Source organism: Somniosus microcephalus, chromosome 6 (assembly GCF_052327205.1).
Source record: "Somniosus microcephalus isolate GS21.2 chromosome 6, FLI_Smic_1.0, whole genome shotgun sequence".
Taxonomy (NCBI): domain Eukaryota; kingdom Metazoa; phylum Chordata; class Chondrichthyes; order Squaliformes; family Somniosidae; genus Somniosus; species Somniosus microcephalus.
Genome location: NC_140992.1, coordinates 207,796,722 through 207,821,466, shown reverse-complemented (window position 1 = coordinate 207,821,466; position 24,745 = coordinate 207,796,722). Strand labels below are relative to the sequence as shown.

At 43.5% G+C, this 24,745-nt stretch overlaps 1 protein-coding gene across 8 annotated transcripts in view; it reads left to right on the top strand.

Annotated features, from left to right (window-relative positions):
- The window catches only part of nutf2 (nuclear transport factor 2), a 61,384-nt gene extending 37,710 nt beyond the window's left edge, over positions 1-23,674 (top strand). For 3 of the 8 annotated variants that reach the window (XM_085991304.1, XM_085991306.1, XM_085991305.1), the window contains exons 5-6: positions 7,114-7,273; positions 7,432-8,857. In XM_085991304.1, coding sequence (XP_085847430.1) covers positions 7,114-7,273; positions 7,432-8,675 — 1,404 coding nt within the window. In that variant the 3' untranslated portion in view covers positions 8,676-8,857. Of the gene's footprint in view, positions 1-7,113; positions 7,274-7,431; positions 8,864-18,836 lie in introns of those variants that run through there. The other 5 variants (XM_085991308.1, XM_085991307.1, XM_085991302.1 and 2 more) reach the window with 5 other exon arrangements.
- Positions 23,675-24,745: the final 1,071 nt, after the last annotated feature.

The following is a 24,745-nucleotide window of genomic DNA, read 5'->3' as shown; positions in this document are numbered from 1 at the left end:
AAAAAATGATTTAGAAACGAATTAACTTATCTAATCTCATTAATTTTCCTACCTTTCCCCGTTTTTCCAGGTAGGCCTCGAAGCCTCGGCTTCTCCTCCGCACCCACGCCCGAGCTAGGCACCTCCCGGCTCCACTCGAAGGCTGGAGGGGCGGGCCTGCGCCGCTATCTTACTAAAGGGTGCGCGCGCAGCAGGAGCTGAGACGCGGCGTCTCTCTCTGGCTCGGCCGGGGGGCGGGGCTTGCTGAGCGTCAACGGTTACCCTGGCAACCGGGCCCGCTGGCCGTCTCGCACAGCCGCAATCGGCGGTCTTCACCTCGGGGTGGGGGGGGCGCGACCCTGGGGGGGGGCCCCCTCCCTTCCCCCCGCCCTCCCTTCCCCCCCCCCCCCCGCCCTCCAGTCGCTCTCTCTTCCAACAACAACATGCCCTCGAAAAAGCCTCGGCACCGCCGGGCACTTCAGCTAGTAGTGTATAAAGGAGCATGGTTTTCAGCAGTTCTTTGGAGGGCTTGAAAGATACAGAAACGGGAAAGCCACTCTATGTACAGTTAGGCTGATCGCCTGTACAGTGTATCAATAAAGTCTGTTCCATATACTACACTACGAAGTGTCTCGTGCTTACTCGAAACGTGTTGTTATGAACCAGAGGAGGAAGGAAGTTGACTGCTAACACTAACTCCCTGTGCCCCAGCGAATTAACTTTGCGATCCTTGTTCTCATTTTCACACCTCTTCATGGGCTCCACCCACCCTTCTTTATGGATCTGCTCCAGCCATATGTCCTTGCATGCATCCTCTGCTCCTGTGACATTTGGTTACTCAGTGATCCTGCAACCTCCACTACCCCACTGGCAGCCATATTTTTAGTCACCACGTCCCTGCCCTGGAACTCCCTCCCTAGGGCCCTCCATCTTGTCACTTCTCTACTCACTTTTAGGAACCTCTTGAAATCCTTTCTCTTCAATCATGTCTTCAGTCTCTCCCACTTCCCCGCACCTCCCACTCTCCCCCCCCCCCCCCCCCCCCCCCCAGTCTTTGCTATTTTTTGCTTTTTCTCTCCTGTATGATGCACACAGGTTTTCTCCACTTTAAATGCCTTGAGAGTTTTTTTCCTGTATGTAATGCGCTTTGTAAGATTGTAAGTTTCATTTAATGGTTGATGCTAGAAATTCATAAATAAATGGGCTTTAATTGCATTTTTGACCAAATCTCTACTAGGCGATACCTGCCCACCAATCAGGAATTGTAGTTGTATTGGGATCTTGAAGTCCAGGTTTCTTTCGATTTGAATTCCTGTTTATTGTGAACTATTATGTGTTGTCGAAACTGACGTTTGAAATCAAATCCAATCAAATCAACTTTTATTGTCATTGTTAGTGCACAAGTGCAGTACAATGAAATGTAGGCTTGCGGCTCCCGAGAGTGTACATTTAGATTAAGACATTTAAACATTCAACATACATTTGGCTTGTAATACATTAACATAACCATAATAAAGTGCATTGGCAGATGTGCAGGCTTTAGAGTTTTTGAGAGTGGAAGATTTTGTGGTTTTTTGGTGCTGTCTTTGCCTTCCCTTTTTTGTGACTCTTATCTCTTGGTGAGCAGGAAATTGCATCGTAAAAGTGTCCATTTATGGTATAAGATGGCAATTGACTCGTAACCTCATTTGGCTGTGCAGTTGGCTAGCATGGGACATGTAGCAGTTCCGCAAGGTTGCAGTAGGAGTGCTCTGCAAAGGTTACAGTTAAAATACATTAGCAGCGTGGGGAAGAAAGTTTTAAATTGATTGATAGTTTCAGAGACTACGAGTGGCTGGTATGAGAGAAAGAATTTGCATTTATATAGGGCCTTTCACGACCTCGGGACATCCCAAAGCACTTTATAGCCAATAAAGTACTTTTGAAGTGTAGTCGCTGTTGTAATGTTGTAACATGGCATCCAATTTGTGCACAGCAAGGTCCCACAAACAGCAATGAGATAATGACCAGATACAGGAAACTTTGTGATATCCGGCACCGACGGGACCGAGCTGTTGCTGTTAGATCAAAACTGCCAGACATGTTGAAACATATGGCGATTTTCAGCTCCGTGTGAATCAACAAACCCTACAGCTTCAAAACAGTCGGCTGCAGCTTAAAAGCGTCTCTAGCTGAAGCTGTTGCTTAGCTACAGACCTTGCAGAGCCTGACTGGGGGGGAAAAAAAAGCAACGAGAAATAAAAATACTTATAGGAAACGGCTCCTGAATTTTGCCGGTAGATAGAGCTTTCCGGACTTTTAACCTCCGGATAAACCAAAGTTTCCTGTAATCTGTTTTAGTGATGTTGGTTGAGAGAGAAATGTAGGCCAGGGCATCAGGGAGGACAGCCGTACTCCTCTAAATAGTGCCATGGGATCTTTTACACCCCCTTGAGAGGGAAGACAGGGCTTCAGTTTAACATCTCATCTGAAAGACAATACCTCTGACATTACTGCACTGAGGTACCAGCCTACATTATTTGGTCAAATGTCTGGAGTAGGACTTGAACTCACAACCTTCTGACTCAGATGGCAGAGTGTTCCAATGAGCCATGGCTAGCACCTTGGAAGTGGCAAAACCTTTTGATTTCATTTATTTTTTGGATGAGCTGCACATCACACCAGTTTTAGTATGCTGTGGTGTAGGTTTTTACTTGCAGTCACTTTACATGAGTTTCCACAAAAGCTGTGTTGAACTCTAGCTTTGTGCTCCTTTCTGGGAAGGAGGCAGGCAAGATCTTTGAGTCAGTGAGTCTTGATTTCTCTTGTGCAATTTTTATGGTGGTTACAACACAATTGCTATAGGGGTTTCAAGAGAGGTTACTTATCCACTGTTGGTTAGGGAACACAGTGTTACACAAAGAATTCCCAGTGTTTACACAAAGCATCCTCAAAGCTCCACAATTTCATAACTAGAAATTGTCACAAAATGTGTTCACTACTGCAGAATTTCTGTCCTCCCATAGAATTAGAAGCAGGAGGACTGGCAGGAGCAGAAGAGACATGCGAATTGGGAACGAGAGAAATAGGTGGCTTTTACAGTGAACCTTGAGTCCTCCCCTTCTGGTAACTGGCTGGTTGCTGCTGGCTATGCTGGCTGTTCCAGGTTCTGTTTCCCGTTCTGTTGGCTGCTGCTGTCTTTTATTCAGTCTTCTGTCGTCTTACCGCCTCATTAGGTACTGTAAGTTCATAATTTAAGAGCCATTCTTTGATTCTGTGCTGCTTTATAAGGTTTAAAAATTGTCATTCTTGCATTAATGGCATTAATGGCATACATACGTGTAGACCACTTAGTAATATGCCACAGAATCTACGTTCTCTTGCTGCAGAATTTGGTTGATTGTTGCAGAAATTGGCCTTGAGATCATAAAATCATAGAAACTTACAGCATTTGACCCGTCATGCCTGTGCTGGCTCTTTGAAAGAGCTGTCATGCTTTTGTCTGTAACCCTGTAAGTTTCCTCATCCTCAAGTACCTGTCCAACTCCCTTTTAAAATTATTTATGGAATCAGTTTCCACCACCTTTTCAAGTAGAGCGTTCCAGCTCCCGATAACTGAGTGAAAAAAATTCTCCTCATCTCTCCTCCAGATGATTTTAAATCTATGACCTCTGGTTATTGACCCACTTGCCAGAGGGAATCATTTTTCTCCATCTACTCTATCAAAACCTCTGAGATGCTGCAGAATTCTAGGGACTTTGGTTATAAAAGTGGGGGATGTTAAAAGGAGAGATTTTTGTGTAAAGGAAGGGGGACTAAAAAAGGGAAAACTTTTGAACACAATATTTTCTCTCTTCAGTCAGAATTTTATGAATGGTTACAAGTTAGTTCATTTGACTTGTATATATGACAGTCAATCTCTTCTCCCAAAAGATTACTGGAATTGGTTGAATTATGAAAGCTGAGAATAATACAGCTGGCCATTTGGCAATTAATGACCGATGCGTTTAGATTTATTCTCTCCCCTAAAAAATATATAATTCTGGTTGCTAGTTACAAATGACAAGAAATGCACTTCAAAACATTCAAGACTGTTGAAGCAACAAAAAAAGCTATGTTCATCCATCAAAATTAATTGGAGAAAGCATTAAAACATGCCGGATATTTATATTGTGTTAATAAAGATGAATTATTTTTATAAGAATGAATGAAACATTGGTTAAGGATAGTTGAGTCAAACTCTTTCAATTAAAGTAAATGGAGTTGCAGTTACTTATACTAAAAGGTCAGCATAGATGTTGAAATTAACTGTTTCCCTGAAAGCTCTGGTATTCGCTGTGTACACACACTTGGGGGGTAGCATTTGCAAGAATATGGGATTTGGGTGTCGGCTTTACCGATGGCACTCCCACCTTTGAGTCAGAAAATTGCGGATTTGAGCCTGATGTATCCGAAAAGTGGACCTGGTGATATGCCAAGTCGACACTTGACCCTTTCCTCCTCAGAGCGGACTAAGTGATATACAAAGTCGACGCTCAGCTATGTACGGATGACAGACTTCGATTGGAGGTTCAAAACGGTCTTTATTCACAGGCCTGGGGAGAACCTTCTGAGACCCTTCTCAGATCCGACTCCACCGATTTCCTAGCAACGTTCACAATTATACAAAAATCAAACCCCTGCCCTAGGGGCGGGTGCAAAGCTTATCAGCATATACAGATTTATTGCTAAATGGCAATTATAAACTGTGACATTTAATCCTTCCTGCCGCCTACAAATTCACAGGCCTGTTATCAGTTGGTCCTGTGGCCTTCTGTGACTGTGGCTTTATTTTAATCTATTGCTCTACAACCGTCCGTTTGTCTCTGGCCAGGTGGTTTGCTCGTTACATGTTTTCTTAAGATAACAGTCCTCGTTCAATCTCTGCAAAGCACAGATTCTGACCTTGTCTTGGGTTGCTTCTGCAAAGCAAGCACATTCTGATTAGTCCCACCATACTTTGATGTAATGGAACCCTGTTGTGAGTTTACGAACAAACGAATTCTTAGGTATGTTATCTTGTATAATTGCTGCCTCGCCTGGCCAAGCAGACATCCTCCCCAATCTTCCCACGAGTTGCTCTGCAGTTTAATTTCTCAGCATTTGAAGTCACTTAATCATGTTTTAAAGCTTAGCTGGGTAAATGCAATATACAGACCTATATATCGTTTAACTCAGGGTATGAATTAACTCATTACCTCCACCTTGTACATTGGTGCTACATTATACATATTCTAACATAAAAATTAAAGTATAATAGTAATTTGGTTACTTCAGAGCCCCACTCCAAAATTTGAGCATGAATCTTAGCTAATACTTCAGTACACTACTGAGGGGGTGCTGTATTGTTCGAGATGTTACATTTTATATGAAATGATAATTGATGCCCTGTCTGCCTGTTCATGTGGACATAAAATATCCCATTCCTCTATTTGAAGAGGAGCAGGGAGTTCTCACAGCATCTGGGAAACATTCCTCAATCAGTGCTACAAGAAAATAACCACTAGCTGGTAATTTTTCTTATTTGCTGTTGATGGGACATTACTTGTCTGCGGTGTTTGTCTACATACAGTGACACTCTTCAAATGTAGTTTATTAGATGTGTGGAGCTGAGATATCCTAAGGATGTACAGTTATATGTAAATACAAATTATTTTTATGTTGGCTGAGCGGGGGAAGGATATGGAAGCTGATGGTTAAACTACATTTAAAGATTTCTGCTGCTCTATGTATACAGTGCACTGTCAAGTCTGATGACCAATGGGCTGCTAATCCAGAATAAATAAATATTATACTGATCGGGCATAGGAGAAAAAAGGGGGCAAAAACGTGATGCTGCGTATGTATATTTGGTTTAAGAATATAATTAAGGAAAGGGGTGAGGTTTGGTAAAGTGCAGTGTGTTAGACTTTTGACATTTCGATGTAAATAACGTTGCACTTAAGTTGGCAGTTTGATGTAAACATAAAGGGGACTGCTGGACAGGAGCAGCATGTACATGATAGCAAAACGGTTTTGCAATCACTGATTTGTACGGACATTCCAGCTTTTCGGGAGGATACCACTACCAGCTAAATAGGTGTCAACAGAAATTTTTGAAACTGCACTTGTACTGCTGTTCTAAAGTAGAACTGACTGCTGTAGAAACTTCTCTGCAATATATATACAATAGGGAGGCAGTATTACAAAGCTGTGTCATGAAGTGGCAATAAGTTAAGACCATTACTACATAATATTAAAACATAGTGGCCTAGAAATTGGGTATAGCCCCGCTTGAGGCGTTAGAACTGGCGATGCGTTAAGTTTATAGCCAGACGAGAGCTATCTGCGCCTGGCGCGATATTGGGTTGCATCGCCCCCAAAGGGGATTCAGGTGCTAAATCAGCCGTTGCACGGTGCTCTTAAGGCGCAAAAGGTCAGGCGCTACTCAATTTCGACGCGGACGGGCGCAGCGCAGGTGAACTCAATTACGGCAAAGCACGAGACCTGCAGGCGCCGGCCGGCTCTTAAAGGGGTGGGTCAGTCAGACTGAGCTTCAACGCCCTGTAGGCCTCAGATTCGGCGCTCGCCCTTGTCTGGCGGTACAATGTTCATCATTATGGAGAAGGTTAGGCAGAGAGCAGAGCGCTTCAGCACTGAGGCTCTGGACCAATTAGTGGCTGCAGTTGAACACCGTCGACAGGTGCTGTACCCGGATAATGGCAAGAGGCCAAATCAGAAGGCTTACTGACGATCTTGGAGGGAGGTTGCTGTGAGGGTCAACTCCAGCAGCATGGCGACCAGGACCCCTGTTCAGTGCAAGAAGAAATTCAACGACCTGACACGGATCGCTCGGGTGAGTGATGGTTTACCAAACTTGTGCTTCCCTCCATCTGCAGCTGACTTCGGGCACCCTGCTTCAATGATGCGCCACTGGCCATCTGTCAGTATGCACCCATGGCCCTTTCTGGGCAGACACATGGACAGATGTCTCAAGGCCTCATGTAAGGGCTCTTGCACCATGGGGGGCATGCGATGATGTCTCAAGGCCTCATGTAAGGGCTCTTGCACAATGGGGGACATGCGATGATGTCTCAAGGCCTCATGTAACAGAACCTCCCCTTCTTTCCCCTGCAGTCGAAGATGGCGCAAATTAGAAAAGAACAGCGTCGAACCGGTGGCAGACCTGCACAAGTCACTCTCATGGATCTGGAGGAGAGAGTGCACCAGATACTTGGAGGACGTCTGTTTGGTCCAGTGACCACTGCATCTGCCGACCCCATTACCGACAGCGAGGGTAAGACACTCACCTTTTCCACCTGTTGCCTTCCACTTGGTCCCCCCGCCAGCATGCATCCTCAGTGTGCAGCCATGTCAGAGCCATGCCGCAATCTGGCATGCCTTTCAGCAAACCTGTCCTTTTGCTAAAGCCACTCTTCCACCTCCCACTTTCAGATGAAGCAGCACCAACTCTGGCTCAACGCGCTGAAGCTGCCAGTGCCAGTGCCACCGGAGGCAAGGACCAGGAGGAATCCGGACCAGCCGTTGCAGAATCCGGGGAGCTGAGACATCTTCAGACTGGGGATAGTAGTCCCCTGGAGGGGAGGGGGGGTGGCTCTGAGGATGAACCAGTTGCCAGACCAAGCGGCATGGAGCAACGCAGGGGGGATAGGCAAGTTCGGCCACCGTCTCCCCGCAGGGCAAGGCAGGTCGTCATGACTGCTGCACAGAGTGCAGATGAGGTCCGGCGCCTGGCAGAGATGAGCAAACAGGCCCGGGTCAGACACACGGAGCTGATGGCTGCAGTGGAGAAGATGCCTGAGTCAATAGATTCATTGGCTAGGAGTATGTTGGACTTCGGGGCAACAATGGAGAGGACTCTGCAGGGCTTTGGCGCAACAATGGAGAGGTCTCTCCAGGTGTTCGGGGAAACAATGGACAGGTCTATCCAGGGCTTCGGGGCCACAATGGACAGGACTATCCAGGGCTTCGACCCAACAATGGAGAGGACTGTCCACGGCTTTGAGTCGGCAATGGAAAGGACTGTTCAGGGCTTCGGACAATCCCTGGAAAGGTCTGTGCAGGGCTTGTCCGAGGCAGTGGAGCGGTCGGCTCCTGTCTTGTCCAAAGCCATGGGAAGAACTGTCCAGGCCTTCTCTGAAGCACTGGCACCTGGCACACAGGTCCTCACTGTTGCCACGCATTCACTTGCTGGGCTCCTCCACAGCCAGATTGACGCAACGCGATGTCTCACTGCAGCCACCCTCTCTGCATCAGATAGGATCACCCCGGGCCCTTCCACTCCCATACAAGGCCAGGAATCCGTGGAGCCTGCGATTGTGGCGGATGAGCCGAGCCGCTCCCCTCAGATAGCCAGTGTGTCGTCCGACCATGGTGCAGGTGTCCTCTCTCGGCAGGAGACCATTGCACATGCCAGCGCTGGGACGCCTGCATTGCAGCTGCCACCACCTGCAGGCCACACTGCTCCCAGCCATGCTCCAAGCAAGCATCCCGCGTCCGCACCCTCCAAGCCCAGAGGTCAGCCAGGCCGTACTTCCGGGGCTTCTGCGCATCCAGACAGTCGGCAAGCGTCCCCCAGCCTTGACGCCGCCACTGGGGTGCAATTACGTAGGAGCAGCAGGGAGGGAAGGGGCCGGACGCGAACGAGAAGTCGTTCTCCCTCAAGGGGCCAGTTGTAGAGGGAGGTGCTGAGACGTTTGTTTGTCCAAATTCACGGACACCCTCACCTGCTGTTATAGGTGCAGATTTTTGTTGAGTTTTGCTGCTTTGCCGAACAGGTCACTTTTATTTTGGCAGTGATGGTTTCTGCTCACTTTACGTTGTTTAGCTGTAATGAAAGACTTTTGTGTCAATAAACAGAAGTTTAAATGTTGCTTGGTGCATGTGACTACTTTCAGTGATGCTGGCATGCAGAGGCCCTCAAACATCCAAAGTGCCCACGAGGTAAGACTCTCATCGTTCCGCCACAGGGGTGTCGAGACGAGTCCAGAGGAGCCTCTGACGAATGGACCTTCCACTTTCAGCAGCCCTTCCATCTTCCTCCCCTTCCTCCTCCTCTGCCTGCTCTTCCTCCTCCTCCTCATACTCCTCCTCCTCCGCCTGCTTGTGCAGGGTCCGAGGGAAGGTTATGAATGGACGCGTTTGCCTATAAAGGGCATCTGTCACTTGCCGGATGCAACAGTGGACTGCAGCCTGAGCGACAGTCGCATTGTCCCCAATGGCTGACTGAAAGGAGCCGTTGGCATAAAAATGGAGGCCTTCAGTCAGTGTAGCCATCACGGACAGAGAGGTTCTGCAGCGTTCACGCGGCTGCAGATCCTGACCAAGCAGGTGGCACAGATCAGTAACAATGTCCCTCCAGATTCGGAGCCTTCGCAAACACTGCTCCTCCGACATGTCAAGGCTTGTCACCTGCTGCCTGAAGACCCTCGCAGCCTCCCGTTGGATTGGCCGACCTCCATTGCCCCTCCTCCTTCTGGCCAATCCCGGCCCCCTCTCCCGCCGTCTCTCTGCCCCTTCACAGTGTTGGGCGATGAGGCCGTCGCCCTCCAAACAAGCTCCCATTCCGATGCCAGTTGGTCAAAAAGCTTTTAGGTGTAGTGCTGCAAGTGCTTCGGACAGGGTTGAAGATCCCAAGTACTGTAAAGCTCAAATCCCACAACTCCGCTCCACATTAGCTCGCCAACTCTCTCCAGCAGCGATCGCAATGAGCAGGCCAAGTGGCAGAAGATTCTGCACTAGAGCTGTCCCCTTTAAATAGCGCCGCCCTACTCCGAGAAGGGCCTGTTAGCCCTCCTTCGAACTGTCACTAATAGCGCTGGGCGCTAAGGCTCCGGGCGCCACCCAATATGTGCTCAGGCGCTCCTAAAAGGCGTTGCACACTGAAATGACGTCATGAGCCGTTTGCGCTCGCGGGTGCGCGCAAACACTTAGCGCAGGCGCTAAATGTATAGTCAATTTCTGAGTCGGCGCTATCCTCATAGCGCTCACCCCAACATAGGGCTTCGCCCCAATTCTAGGCCTCTGTAGGCACTCCGCGCCGGCGCTACCAACCCAATTTCTAGGCCAGTAACAAGCGCTTGTTCAAAATTTTCCCAATTCAAATATTTCAGCTTGTTTCAATTAAAGGGTGCAATAATAAATGTAAATGCACCTAATATTTGGTGGGGTTCAGTTAATGGACAATAATGAATCTGTTTACCACAATGCTTTCAGCCTTTTGGAGAAAGGATCCGGATCCATATGGCACAGCAAATTAGTGGGCTGTACTAAAAATCTAAGCCCCACATACACTCAATCAAAAACCCCTAAGCTCAAACCCCTAAGCTCAACTTCTGTACCCATCATATTATGAGGAATGTGGCAGCATAGATAGAGGGCAAAAAGCAAAGAATGAAAATAGATTTTTTTGGGGGTTGGTAGCTCTGTGTGCCAAGGATCTGCAGTGTGACCTTTTTTCCCATTTATATAAATAATTTGGACATAGACAGAGACAAATAATAATTGGAGTATTAGTGTATTTATGTCCGCCTCTTCCCCACCCCAGAATGCATCACCTAATTTCTCTGCATTAAATTTCATCTCGCAGCTGCCCAATCTATTAACTTGTTGTCCTCCTGAAGTTTCTTGGTCATCTTCACAATTAACCACACTCCCTATTCATGTCATGTGCAAATTTTGATATTGAACCCCCATTACTAAATCCTGATCATTTGCACATGTAGAGAAGAGCAATCATCCCAACACTGATTCCTGAGGGACACCACTTTTTAAAACATCCATTAACTACCACTGTTTTCTGTCCTTTGACTAAATTCTTAATAATACTGTCATATTCTCTTTAATACCCTGTGCCTTAATTTTAGCAACAGCTTCCTATGCAGCACCTTAACAAACACCATTTGAAAATAAACGTGGCTATTCAAGTAAAGACTATAACAGTTAAAGTAGAATTCGCTAAGTATTTGAAAAGGAAGAATATAAAAGGACAGGGAAATGGCATTGGATTACATAGCTCCAGTTGAAGAGCTGGCACCAATATCTGTGATCAGCAATTGGCACCCCCTGTGCTGTAATTTCTATGATTGTAACCAGCATAACCAAATTTAGTTTTGTAGTGGAACCTCCAATTTCCACACTCCAGTTACCCACTAGAATTTTTGCGGGACACGGCATTGCATAAAACCCTGAACATGTGCCCTCCCATCTCGCTGCCCCAGTGTATCTGAAAGTCTTGTTCTGGGTTTACTTTCTCTGTCTGCATCCTTCGAATGGCCCGCCAAGGCACTCGTCGCTGCCTCCTAGCTAGCAGCAACCCAAATTGCCCTATCTTACTCTCTTCCCGCCTTAAGCGTCTGCTGTGAGCTAATCTCGCCTCCCTGTCCCTCCCTGCTCTGCCCCTATGGACTTCGCCAGTAAATTAGGTATCATTGCCCCGCTCTGCATTTCCCTTCAAAATGTACGTTCACTTGTAAATAAGGGCCTTGTCATCCATGACCTTATTGTGGACAATCAAATTGCCAACATGGCATTGACAGAGACATGGTTGAGGGGTGATGACACCTTTCCCCTTAATGAAGCTTCCCCACCTGGCTATACTTTCCAACATATTCCACGCCCAAACTGCCGTGGTGGTGGTGTAGCCCTTATCTAAATTACACCTTGGTCTGTCTCCCTACTCCTCCAGCAATTCTCCTCCTTCGATCATCCCAACTTGTTCCACCCCTCGCGTCTCTCTTTTAAAATCATTATTCTGTACCGCCCACCCAAATACCACACCAATTTTCTCAGATATCTTCTCTGCTTTCCTCCCTCTGCACCGAGCTACTTCTCGTCCTCGATGATTTCAACCTCCATCTCAACTCATCTTGCTCCCTCTCCTCTGAGCTCACTGTCCTCCTTTCCTCCCTTAATCTCTCCCTACATGTCAGCTCCCCCTCCATATACATGGCCACCCCCTCGATCTTATCATCTCAGGTGTCTTCGCTATCCCCTCCGTAACCAGCATCGATAAGGCAATCTCCGACCATTTCCTTATATCACTCTCTGCTCGTATTCCCCTTCCTCCTCCTAAACCCACTTCTTTTCATATCCGCTCCTGGAAAAAACTCCAAGTCCCTTACCACTGCACTTTTAATTCTCAACTACCTAGCCTTTGACCTACTATTCTCCATGACATCTCTGCAGCTACCGACTTACTAAATCACACCCTCTCCACCACTTTTGATGCCTTTGTCCCCACTAAAATCATTACACACTCTCACCCTCGTAGTTCCTCCTGGTATATCCCTCATCTCCGCTCCCTTATGTCCAAGGGGCACAGACTTGAATATTTTTGGCAGACAACTGGCCTAATAACCCATCACCAGATTTGGCACTACCGGGTCCTGCTCTCCATCACTAAAACCGCCCACTATTCTAAGATCATCCAGGATGGCAAAAATAACGCCAGGCTTTTCTTCACCACTAACTGTTTTCTCAAACCAACCTCCTCTTCCCTCACCTCCAATAAATGTGAGGAGCTCATGGGCTTTTGTTTAAAAAGATCGACAACATCTGTTCAACTGCTTCTGCTTTCAATTCTCTACCTCCCCCTAGCCCACTGGACCTTACTTGCTCTCTGTTTTCCCCCTGCCCTAACCATAAATTTGCATATTTCTCTAATTTCTCTCCTATCTCCCCCCTTGCCCTTTCAAAGCTCATCTTGTCAAGGAGACTGACCTGCTCTCAACCCTATTCCTACTAAATTGCTGACAACCCAACTTTCCTTCCTGGCTCCCAAATTAGTGGACATTGTTAAGTGTTCTCCCCTGCAGTATTGTCCCCCTTTCCTTCAAATCTGCCGTCATCAGCCCTCTCTTCAAAAAACCAACCTTCGACCTCTCCATCCTTACAAACAATCACCCCATCTCCAACCTCCCTTTCCTCTCAAGTTCTTGAACGTGTTGTCCCTTACCAAATCTGTGCCCATCTTTCCCAGAACTCCTTGTTTGAATCCCTCCAATCAGGCTTCTGCCCCTGCCACTGTACTGAAACGGCTCTTACCAAGGTCACAAATGGCATCCTAATTGACTGCGACAAAGGTAATCTATCCCTTTTCATTCTTCTGGACCTGTCTGCAGCCTTTGACATGGTTGACCACAAAATTCTGCTCCAACGCCTCTCCACCGTCATCAAGCTGGATGGGACTGCACTCACATAGAAACATAGAAAAATAGGAGCAGGAGTAGGCCATTCGGCCCTTCAAGCCTGCTCCGCCATTCAGTATGATCATGGCTGATCCTCTATCTCAATACCATATTCTTGCTCTCTCCTCATACCCCTTGATACCTTTTGTGTCTAGAAATCTATCTATCTCCTTCTTAAATATATTCAGTGACTTGGCCTCCACAGCCTTCTGTGGTAGAGAATTCCACAGGTTCACCACCCTCTGAGTGAAGAAATTTCTCATCTCAGTCCTAAATGTCCTACTCCGTATCCCGAGACTGTGACCTCTCTTTCTAGACACCCCCCAGCCAGGGGTAACATCCTCCCTGCATCCAGTCTGTTTAGCCCTGTCAGAATCTTATACATTTCAATGAGATCCCCTCTCCTTCTAAACTCTAGTGAATACAGGCCTAGTCGACCCAATCTCTCATACAACAGTCCTGCCATCCCAGGAATCAGTCTGGTGAACCTTCACTGCACTCCCTCTATGGCAAGTATATCCTTTCTTTGGTATGGAGACCAAAACTGCGCACACTACTCCAGGTATGGTCTCACCAAGGCCCTGTACAACTGTAGTAAGATCCTTGCTCCTGTACTCAAATCCTCTTGCAATGAAGACCAACATACCATTTGCCTTCCTAACTGTTTGCTGTACCTGCATGTTTGCTTTCAGTGACTGGTGCACAAGGACACCCAGGTCCCTTTGTACATCAGCATTTCCCAATCTATCACCATTTAAATAATACTCTACCTTTCTGTCTTTCTTACCGAAATGGATAACTTCACATTTATCTACGTTATACTGCATCTGCCATGTATTTGCCCACTCACTCAACTTGTCTAAATCGCCTTGAAGTCTCTTTGCATCCTCCTCACAACTCACAATCCCACCTAGTTTTGTGTGGTCAGCAAACTTGGAAATATTACAAAATAACAACAGAAAATGCTGGAAAAACTCAGCAAGTCAGGCAATATTACATTTGGTTCCCTCATCCAAATCCTTGATATATATTGTGAATAGCTGGGGCCCAAGCACTGATCCCTGCGATACCCCACTAGTCACTGCCTGCCACCCCGAAAAAGACTCATTTATTCGTACTCTCTGTTTCCTGTCTGTTATCCAATTTTCAATCCATGCCAGTACATTACCCCCAATCCCATGTGCTTTAATTTTGCACACTAACCTCTTATGTGGGACTTTATCAAAGGCCTTCTGAAAATCCAAATACACCACATCCACTGGTTCTCCCATATCTATTCTACCAGTTACATCCTCAAAAAACTCCAGTAGGTTTGTCAAACACGATTTCCCTTTCATAAATCCATGTTGACTTTGTCTAATCCCATTGATATTTTCTAAGTGTCCTGTTATCACATCCTTTATAATAGACTCTAGCATTTTCCCTACTACTGTTGTTAGGCTAACCGGTCTGTAGTTCCCAGTTTTCTCTCTCCCTCCTTTTTTAAATAGTGGGGTTACATTTGCCACCTTCCAATCTGCAGGAACTGTTCCATAATCTATAGAATTTTGGAAGATGACAACCAATGCATCCACTATTTCCATGGCTACCTCTTTTAGTACTCTGGGATGCAGATTATCAGGCCCTGGGGATTTATCAGCTTTTAGTCCCGTTAATTTCTCCAGCACTTTTTTTTACTAATACTTTCCTTTAATTCCTCCTTCTCACGAGACCCTTGGTTCCCTCGCATTTCTGGGAAGTTATTTGTGTCCTGTGAAGACAGAACCAAAGTATTTGTTTAATTGCTCAGCCATTTCCTTGTTCCCCATTATAAATTCTCCTGTTTCTGACTGTAAGGGACCTACACCTGGTTTAATTCCTACCTTTCCAGCCATAACCATAGAATCACCTGCAATAGCTTCTCTTCCTGATCCCTCACGGTCGCCTCTGCTGCCCCCCAAAGATCTATCCTTGGTCCCCTCCTATTTCCCATCTACATGCTGCCCCTCGGTGACATTATCAGACTGCTTGTCTGACATCCAGCACTGGATGAGTAGAAATTTCCTCCAGTTAAATATTAGGAAGACCGAAGCCATTGTCTTCGGTTCATGCCACAAACTCCATTCCCTTTCCACTGATTCGATCTCTCTCCCCGGCAACTGTCTAAGGCTGACCAAGTCTGTTCGCAACGTTGGTGTCATATTTGATCACGAATTGAGCTTCCTACCTCATATCCATCTTCTCACTAAGACTGCCCATTTCCACTTTCGTAACATTGCCTGTCTCCGTCCTTGCTACAACTTATCCGCTGCTGAAACCCTTATCCATGCCTTTTATCACCTCTAGACTTGACTATTCCAATGCACACATGGCTGGCCTCCCTAATTCTACCCTCCATAAACTGGAGGTCATCCAAAATTCAGAGGTCATCCAAAGTCCATGTGCTAACTCGCACCAAGTCCCGCTCACCCACCTCTCCTGTGCTTGCTGACCTACATTGGCTCCCAGTTAAGCAACGCCTTGATTTTAAAATTTTCATCCTTGTTTTCAAATCCCTCCATGGCCTCACCCCTCCTTATCTCTAACCTCCTCCAGCCCTATAACCCCCTAGACCTCTGCACTCCACCTATTCTGGCCTTTTGAACATCCCCGATTTTAAATGCTCCATCAATGACAATCGCGCCTTCAGCTGCCTAGGTCTTAAGCTCTGGAATTCCCTCCCTAAATCTCTCTGCCTCCTTTAAGACTCCCCTTAAAGCCTACCTCTTCAACAAAGCTTTTGATCACCTGCCCTAACATCGCCTTATATGGCTCGGTATCATTTTAAAAAATATAACACTCCTGTGGAGCACCTTGGGAAGTTTTATTACGTTAAAGGTGCTATATAAATATATAAGCTATTGTTGTCTCATTTGGTATCCGTAAAGTCTCCTGTTGAGATATTTCTTTGCAAGCCTGAAGAGCCCAAGCTCAGCAAGTTGTTGCTCACAGTTCATCCCTTTTAAAAATTGGAGATTTTCTGCACTGCCTCTAGGATCTGGATGGCCACCTTGTGTCATGATGACTTCAAATTATATTGTATATCAAATATAGCTGCCACCAGGAGGTTATTGTGTATTTTAAGTTTGGCTATGTTTCTACCATGTTGCTTAGGCCTGTTTTGGGAAGTTCCTCTTTAAGCTTTGTGCTGGCAATACAATTGCTTGAACATGTTTTAACACCAACATGTAGGAGAAATTGCATAATATTTGTCTGTCTAGTGTTTTGTGCTGATTAGTTCAGGTTTGGAGTTGCCCTATATAGTCTGACTCAATTTAAGTGGCAAGTTGGCTCAGTGATGGTCTTCTCACTTCTGGGTCAGAAGCTTGTGGGTTCAAGCCCCATGGCAGAACTTGAACATAAAAGCTAGGCTAAAACTTCAGCACTGAAGGGGTGCTACATTGTTAGAGGTGCAGTCTTTGAAAGTGTCTGCCTATTTTGGTGGACACACAAGATCCCATGGCACTATTTGAAGAAGAGCAGGGCTATTCTCCCAGTGTGCTGGCCAACATTTATCCCTGAGCCAGCATCACAAGACAGGTTAACTGGTCATTTATCTCATTGCTATGTGCAGGATTTTGCTGTGTGCAAATTGACTGCTGTGTTTGCCTACATTACAACGATAACTGCACTTCAAAAGTGATTCATTGGCTGCAATGCAATTTGAGACACCCTGAGAACATAAGAGATTATATAAATACGAGTTCAGTTGTTTCAATTAAAAGACAAGTCAGAAGCAGGAAATGAGCATGAACAGTGCAGCACCAGATTTCAAGGACTGGGCAGGGTCTGTTTCAGAGTATGGTACTACTGACCACTTTATATCCACATATATATGCAATTGTATTTATTTTCAATGTAATCATTAGAAACCTAACAATAAAACAGTTTCTTGGATTGCAGCAACACAGCATAACTCAATTCCATGAACACTGCACTCAATAGAATCAGATAAATCGTGCACTTTCAGTATTCTCTAATTTGTTTGAAGTTTAGCATTTTCCAATAATGCAAATAACTTGTTGTTGTGTGTCATGTCTTTGAAAGAAGGTGAATTGCTTTTCAGATCACTTTACTGTGTCTCCTGGTCAGTTAACTGAGGAATCTCTAATAAGGACACCGGTGGTTAAATCTGGGGGAAGACAGAGTTTATAAATGAGAAATTTTGCCACGTGTAATTTTATAATGGTATTGGATGGCCAGGTATGATTAATGATTGAACAGTTGGTAATTTTGGTGGAATTCATAGTGTATGACTCCACCAATTTGTTTTTATTGCTGAAGTAGCTAATTAAGTACTGGGGAAAAAGTTAATGGAAATTAAGATTTAATACAATAAATCTTCCTTTCAGACCCTTCTTAATGGTCTTGTTATACTTGGAGATCATTAGATATCTCGAATGAGTGAAACGTGCTGTTTTAAAACTGATCATGGGATATATACCAAGTATACTTTGAGAATGTGAAAAAGCTTTTATGAGCTACACTCTTTTTTTCAAAGTTGATTCTGATGTATTGACGAGCAGTTCAGCCGCAGCCATTTCAAAGGCTAGAGTGTGAGCAGCACTGAAAGGAACAGCAGTTTTTACTGTAGGAATGTATTTTAGTAAATATTGTTCTTAAGTTATGATTCACTCTTTTTGTGTCTACATAGTAGCTAACTGTAATTGAGCTGATTCGAACCCTTTCATAGTGCGATCTTGTTTGCTGAAACAATGTTTCAGTGCATCAGAAGCTGACTCAACATTATTGACCTTACTGAAACTTACTGAAACTATGTTTGAGTACAGTGATGGTAGTGTATGTTGAGGCATCCTCGGAACTACGCCAAAAGAATAATTAAATGAGCTTCTTGTGCTTTTAAAAAGTCTGATTAGGAACTTACTGGAAAATAGATCACAGTCCTGCAACTCACCATGTCTGTTAGTTGAACTGAGAGAAGTCACTCTGTAGACACTGATTTAATGCTTTATAACTCAACATCAGTTTTTGACGCAAGATTCACTGCTGCTTATGGGCTAAATAGTGGAGAATTGGCACTTACATTTTCACTAATCAGTGATTTAAATAGACTAGGTAGCTACAAAATCTGCATGCCACAATCCTGGTGGAGTCAGCAGGAGGGTTCCTAATTTATATGGGGCTTTGGGCTCCCACAGCACTCTGATCACGTCTCTGGTGCCTGCCTTCCATGGCAGGTGTGGGATTGCCCAGACCCATAGTGCCCCTGACCCTTCATGCAAGGGGACTGATCCAATAATTTACTTTAGAAAAGATAACTCTTCAAGAGTCTAGGCTGCTCTTCTCACCGGCCCTTTTCTGTGTAGCCTTGGGAACTCTCAGCAGGAGGACATCTTTGGCCTTGTAATGGATAGCAGAGGCTCTGTTTCCTTACAAGGCCAACTGGGAGATCCCAGAATCCGTGGGAAGGCTGTGCAACTGGGTCCCTGATGTTTTCTGGTAGGTCCTGCCAGGAACTCCAGAGGACCAATGTATTTAATTTACTTAAATGACTGAATTAGGATATTAGATTTTTTCACTAACTATTTTAGCTGTTCACGCTAAGTGTAAGTAGAAAAGAATAAATGAAACATTTGCTTTTTCAGAACCTAAACCTATTTTGTTTCCTTTCAGGCTGATGATGATCCTGTCATGGGATTTCACCAGATATTTCTACTGAAAAGCATCAACGACGCTTGGGTCTGCACCAACGATGTCTTCAGGCTAGCACTGCATAACTTTGGCTGAAACTTCTGCCTCAAGCACATCCCTACATCCACTCTTCTAGTCTGCTATTAATCACAATAACTGGATTCCAAATATCATACACAAGCGTATACACAAGAGTAAAATCTGCAACCTGCGTAGTCTCTAATCACAGTTTGCTTGAATTTAGCTATTTGTGCATGATGTTTGGAAATATGTTAGTCTAGCTGAAATGGGCAAGACAGTACCCCAGTGTGTGTTGTACCAGCATGCCTTAGAAGATAAGTCATACCACACTTCATTTTTTTCTATGTACTGGTAGGTTGCTATAGCAATCCAAAGAACCGAAATAAATAACAGCAACTACCTGTCCAACCTTTTGATTTGTTCATACCTTTTGTTGACTCATGATACAATAAACCATGTACTTTTCTTAAGATGGAAATGGTTTCATTTGGTTTCCTGGCAGGTTTAAAGGTGTTTCTTTTATATTTAAAAAAAAAAAAAATGTATTTGACCGTATAATCCAATTGGAGGATAAATTGCTGTTGGGTATTGTTTGTGCTGGTGCAAAGGTTTAGGTCACTTGTCTATCAAAGGGACAGTCATAACACAAGTGAACTCAAACATAGTTATTCGGGCCCTGCCTTGTATATCATGATCTAACTTTGTTTCAGTTCTGCTGAAGAATACACTTGCCTCGTTCTTGACAAATTGAGGCTATAAAAGAGTAAGATGGTGACTTAAGTCTTTTATAGCTGTGATGCACAACATTCAACATGATGTGTAAACTTTGAATCAGTTAAAATGTACAGTTTTATCTAATGTCTGTACTTGAACTTGAAAGTCACATTGCTTAAACCTTTCATATTTTGAAGGTTTCAGTAAAACAAGCCAATACTTGGAAAATTAGGTTGGACTTGTGGATGCTCATGCATTATATTTTAATTCTCCCTCTTTCTCCATTCCTCCTATCCATGTGACTTCCTTCAGCTTGAAGGGTGGAGCAGTGTAAACTGACCTTCTCCATGACTGCTGCCAGTGCTGCACTGTGATCAGTTGGCAGTTGAGCTAGAAGTGGATAAAGAATGTCAGCTTTTCAACCCTGGAAATACTTCACAGTTGTGGATTCCAATGCCGTGCTACCCTAACATTTAAGCTTAAGACCACAGAGATGGAAAACTAGTGCTGTATCTGTTAGGCTACTGCATCATTTCTGTTTCTTTTCTGAAATTGGTGGTTGAAACAGATCCAAGTAACCTGTCCAAATTTTAAAAGGAAAATGGAGTCCATCCATTCATATTAGACTACAGATCTTGGTACCAGAGCTGCAGATTATAATGCAAAAAATACTAGTGATGCAATAAGCATTTGTGAACAAAATAAAAATTAACACTCATCTTAAAGAATTATATGTGATTGTTACTGGTACAATTGTCTTTATTAAGAATGCTGGATTTTTTTCCTCCAATATACTTTGTCTGCATAAGTTTGGCGTTGCAGGTTTTGGGTTTTCTTTTCTTGGTTAGTGATGCATGTTGGGAATACAGTTCCATGATTACCAGGGGCACTCGGGCATCTCGCCCAAGTGGCCATGCATTGTGTAGGCCGAGGCATTGAGTGTTATCACAGCCCAACCCAATACTGCCTTCATCTAAATTCCAGAAATAGTTAATTTCCAAGAGCAGTACTTGTAAGCTATTAGTAGTAGGATTTTCCATTCTCAGCCATGCCATGGTTTGAACCTGTGACCTTTTAGGTCTGTATGTTTCACTATGAAAGATTTTCTTTTAGATACAATATTTATAAAGGACTTTTTGACACTGGCTTCATTCACATTATGGTCTTTATGGGAACTGCATCTGTTGGGCCACTTGCACAGATATGCAATCTCAATAACTTGTAAAACTTCTTCACTTGATTTTAACAGGCCAATGTGATTTCTCTGAGAATGTGTTCCTTTTGAAAGTGGGAATGCTGGTTTGTTTTGGAGCCAATCTCCTTTCTCTCTGAACTTAAAGGATTAATCCCTAATAAATTCAAAGTAGTGCAAACCCCAGTTGGATGAACATCATTCCTTTTAGTATGGTTATCTGAAACTGAAAACATAAAGAAGCAGTTTTAATAGATTAATGCTAGGGCAGTGATTAGAGAGTTAAATTTGAGTCTTGACACGGTGATAAAGAAATATTGTTATTTCTGAAAATTAATATAAAATTTGCAGAATGTTCCCACAACTTGAACATCCTTGTGCAATTTGATGGTAATGTTGTCAGTCGTACTGCAAAGTATTAAGCCTCTTGTTTGTAGCGGTAAGAAGTGAGGCTTAGGGTGATTCTGAACTTGCAAGCAACTGTCTAAAACTGTACAACATAGGTTAGAAAATGCAGTTACATTAACCAAATATGTAATACAGAGCAATGTGCTGTGAGTTAGAATTTCCTAATTTTGATCTGAAATATTACATAATGAAGTATTATATAGGGGACTGTCCCAAACATAATTCTGAATTTAGATGTCCCAAGGTATCTAATATTTTGTAGACAATAATTTAGTGTCCCATATGAAGTTGTTTGGTTTTCCTAATTGCATGTAAAATTTCTAAAAATATATAAATAAAGTCAGTTAATTCTAATTTGATAGCTTCTAGTTCATTGATGTTTTATTCCAATCAAAGATGATGGCTGTCGCAGTTTAAACTCAACTCTCTGTGCCTTGCCCTAAGTTGCATCAGTTCGGTTATATGTTGCGATAATGAGCGTGCATACTGAAATTACCATGTTGAGCACTGAGGAGAGTTTGTAGGGAAGTGAAGCAAATACTGTGTCTAATGCAAATCAGAATTTGTCATAGTATCATGAAAGCTGCCTTTTTTTTTAAAGGCACATGTGCAATGATGTAATTGTGTCACTCATTTACCAAAGGGGCAATTTGTTTTGCGATAGATTTCTGATTCAATTGTGTCTTTTTACATTTTATTACAAATCATTTCTTAAATGGTCAAAGCATGGTACATTGCACATGTTACATAGAAGCACTGCTTTTATCTTTAAATATTCACAGTAGTCACACATAAAGCAACACCATGGCACACTACTGAAAATAGCAATTCAGCCTTCTAGTAAATCCAGCAATCATCTCATTCCTTCTTATAAAACATATTCTTATGTAACAGTTCTTTCTCTGGTTTGTAGGATCTTTTTCCCATTGAGGATCAGGGAAGAGAGAGGCTGTATTAGCTTATCTTGCATTCTGTTGGGTCTCCCACACCCACTCAGGCTGCTTCAGCCACTCAGTCTGCTTCAGCCAGGAGGTCATTGATTTCAGTGATCAGAACCAAAATGACTCCATGATTGGCTGATGGGAAGCTTATTTGCACCAGTGTCGAGGCAACAATATCAATTCCTTGTTGTAGTGAGACACTGTGCATGACAATTTGACTGAGAATTTTCCCGCAATTAAGGCTGACAGATTTGAGTGGCCCACTTAAGAACTTCGAGTGTGGTTGCTACTGGACCACCTAGTTGTTTTTAATGCTTCTTGGGAGATTGCTGGTAGCTTAACCTTCAGTGCTTCTATGTCAGTATTTGAAACATAGCCCGTGAAGTTGAAATACTTTTCATAAACTCCACTGTACTTATGAATATGGATTGATCCTATTCAGAGTAAGGAGCTCCATTAAGTTCCTGTTAGAATATAAAACATCATTAAAAGTTATTGATTTCCAATCTGGCTATGGAATCCATTCAATCAGTTTGCAGAAAAGGTTCACCCAAGTTTTTGTTAGTCTTACTCTTTAGTTTAAGCTTTGTTTCCTTTCTGATCTTTTTCATTGTTGTACTTCAGTAAATCTACAAGCATACATAAAGATGTGTACCTTTTTATGATATAACAAAATAACTCCTGATTACTTCAACCAATCTTTGAAAACATTACTGCAGTGATGCACAAAATGCTGACCGTTTAAATGCAAGCATTTAATGAGTGTAACACTTGTTACATACACCAGTTGCCAATCAAAATGATAATTTATGAGGATACATTTATGGAATTGTAAACTACATTATAAAGTTTAAGGAACTGCAAAACATGAAGCTTAACATTTATATATGTCAAAAGTGTACATTTTGGAATGTTTTATAGTTGCTGAAAAAGATAAATTAAGATATAAAAATATGGAAATACAGTTTGATGAAAAGGTACATTAAAAGCAGACATATGTACAAAAGAATGGATCGTTGGGTGAATTAGTTGACATTGCCATTCATATGGATGTAACTCAAAAAGCTGCCTTCAGCAGAATTCTTGGCAACTGTGTAAAGCACCTGTGTGCAACTTACACCTATTGTACTGTGAATTTGTGTCAAAGGACTTATGTTTGGAAATTATTTAAACATGTTACTTTGTGCCATACTAAGGATATGTTGTTTTGCCTTGGATATTCTGCTGTTTGAAAATACCATTCTTGATCTAAAAATATTTTTAGATTTCCATTTAGACTTTATTCCTCCCGTTATATGGCGTAGGTCATCTGTGTTGACAGGAATGCAGCTCTTTCAGTCCCAGATATAACTAAGAATCTTGGGCCGCCTGATGTTGCTGAAGATGTGATGCTTCATCGGACTTGTGTATACAGAATCTGATTTTTGGTGACCTATTTTAGGAAAGTGAAAGCTCTGCTTTCAGTAATAATTGGTACACATTGATTTCATTGCAGTGTAAAACCATTGTTTTGTTGGTTTCTATAATAAACTTTATCAAACAGCTTTCTCATTGTACTTAAGTTATTGCTTCAGCCAAAAAAGCATTAAGGCATTGTAGCAGGTGGTTAAGATTAAAGTAGTGGCATGACTCCTCAAAGCCTTTCCACCATCTACAAGGCACAAGTCAGGAGTGTGATGGAATACTCTCCACTTGCCTGGATGAGTGCAGCGCCAACAACACTCGAGGTTCAACACCATCCAGGACAAAGCAGCCTGCTTGATTGGCACCCCATCCACCACCTTAAACATTCACTCCCTCCACCACCGGCGTACCGTGGCTGCAGTGTGTACCATTTACAAGATGCACTGCAGCAACTTGCCAAGGCTTCTTCAGCAGCACCACCCAAACTCGCGACCTCTTCCACCTAGAAGGACAAGGGCAGCAGGTGCATGGGAACACCACCACCTTCAAGTTCCCCTCCAAGTCACACACCATCCTGACTTGGAAATATATTCTCGATCCTTCATTGTCGCTGGGTCAAAATCCTGGAACACCCTACCTAACAGCACTATGAGAGTACCTTCACCACACGGACTGCAGCGGTTCAAGAAGGCGGCTCACCATCAACTTCTCAAGGGCAGTTAGGGATGGGCAATAAATGCTGGCCTTGCCAGCGACACCCAGATCCCATAAACGAATAAAAAAAATGTTGTATATTCACGACATTTGAAGATTTCTCAGCTCATTTTAAGGGGAATTTTTAAATCTAATCATACTTTGTTTTTTAAATCATCTGTCATTTGCCCCATCTAGATAAGTAGAACTGTAAAACTGATAGTATACCATGACTACATTTTAATTATAGCATATCTTGTATTACAATGATGGTTTTGACTTTTTAAGAGGCTGGAATTTGTTCTATTTTTTAGAATTAAATTAAGATTATAAAAATCACCAGGATTTCAAAGTAATAATTGCAAACATTTCAAGATGTAGTCTAAAAGATAATGTGATCTGTATAATTTTCTTTAAATATGTGTGTTTAATCATTTGTTTGTGATGTACAATGTTTGGATAATGGAAATATTGTTTAGGCTCCCCAATGGCCCAGGTTATTACTCAAGACATACACA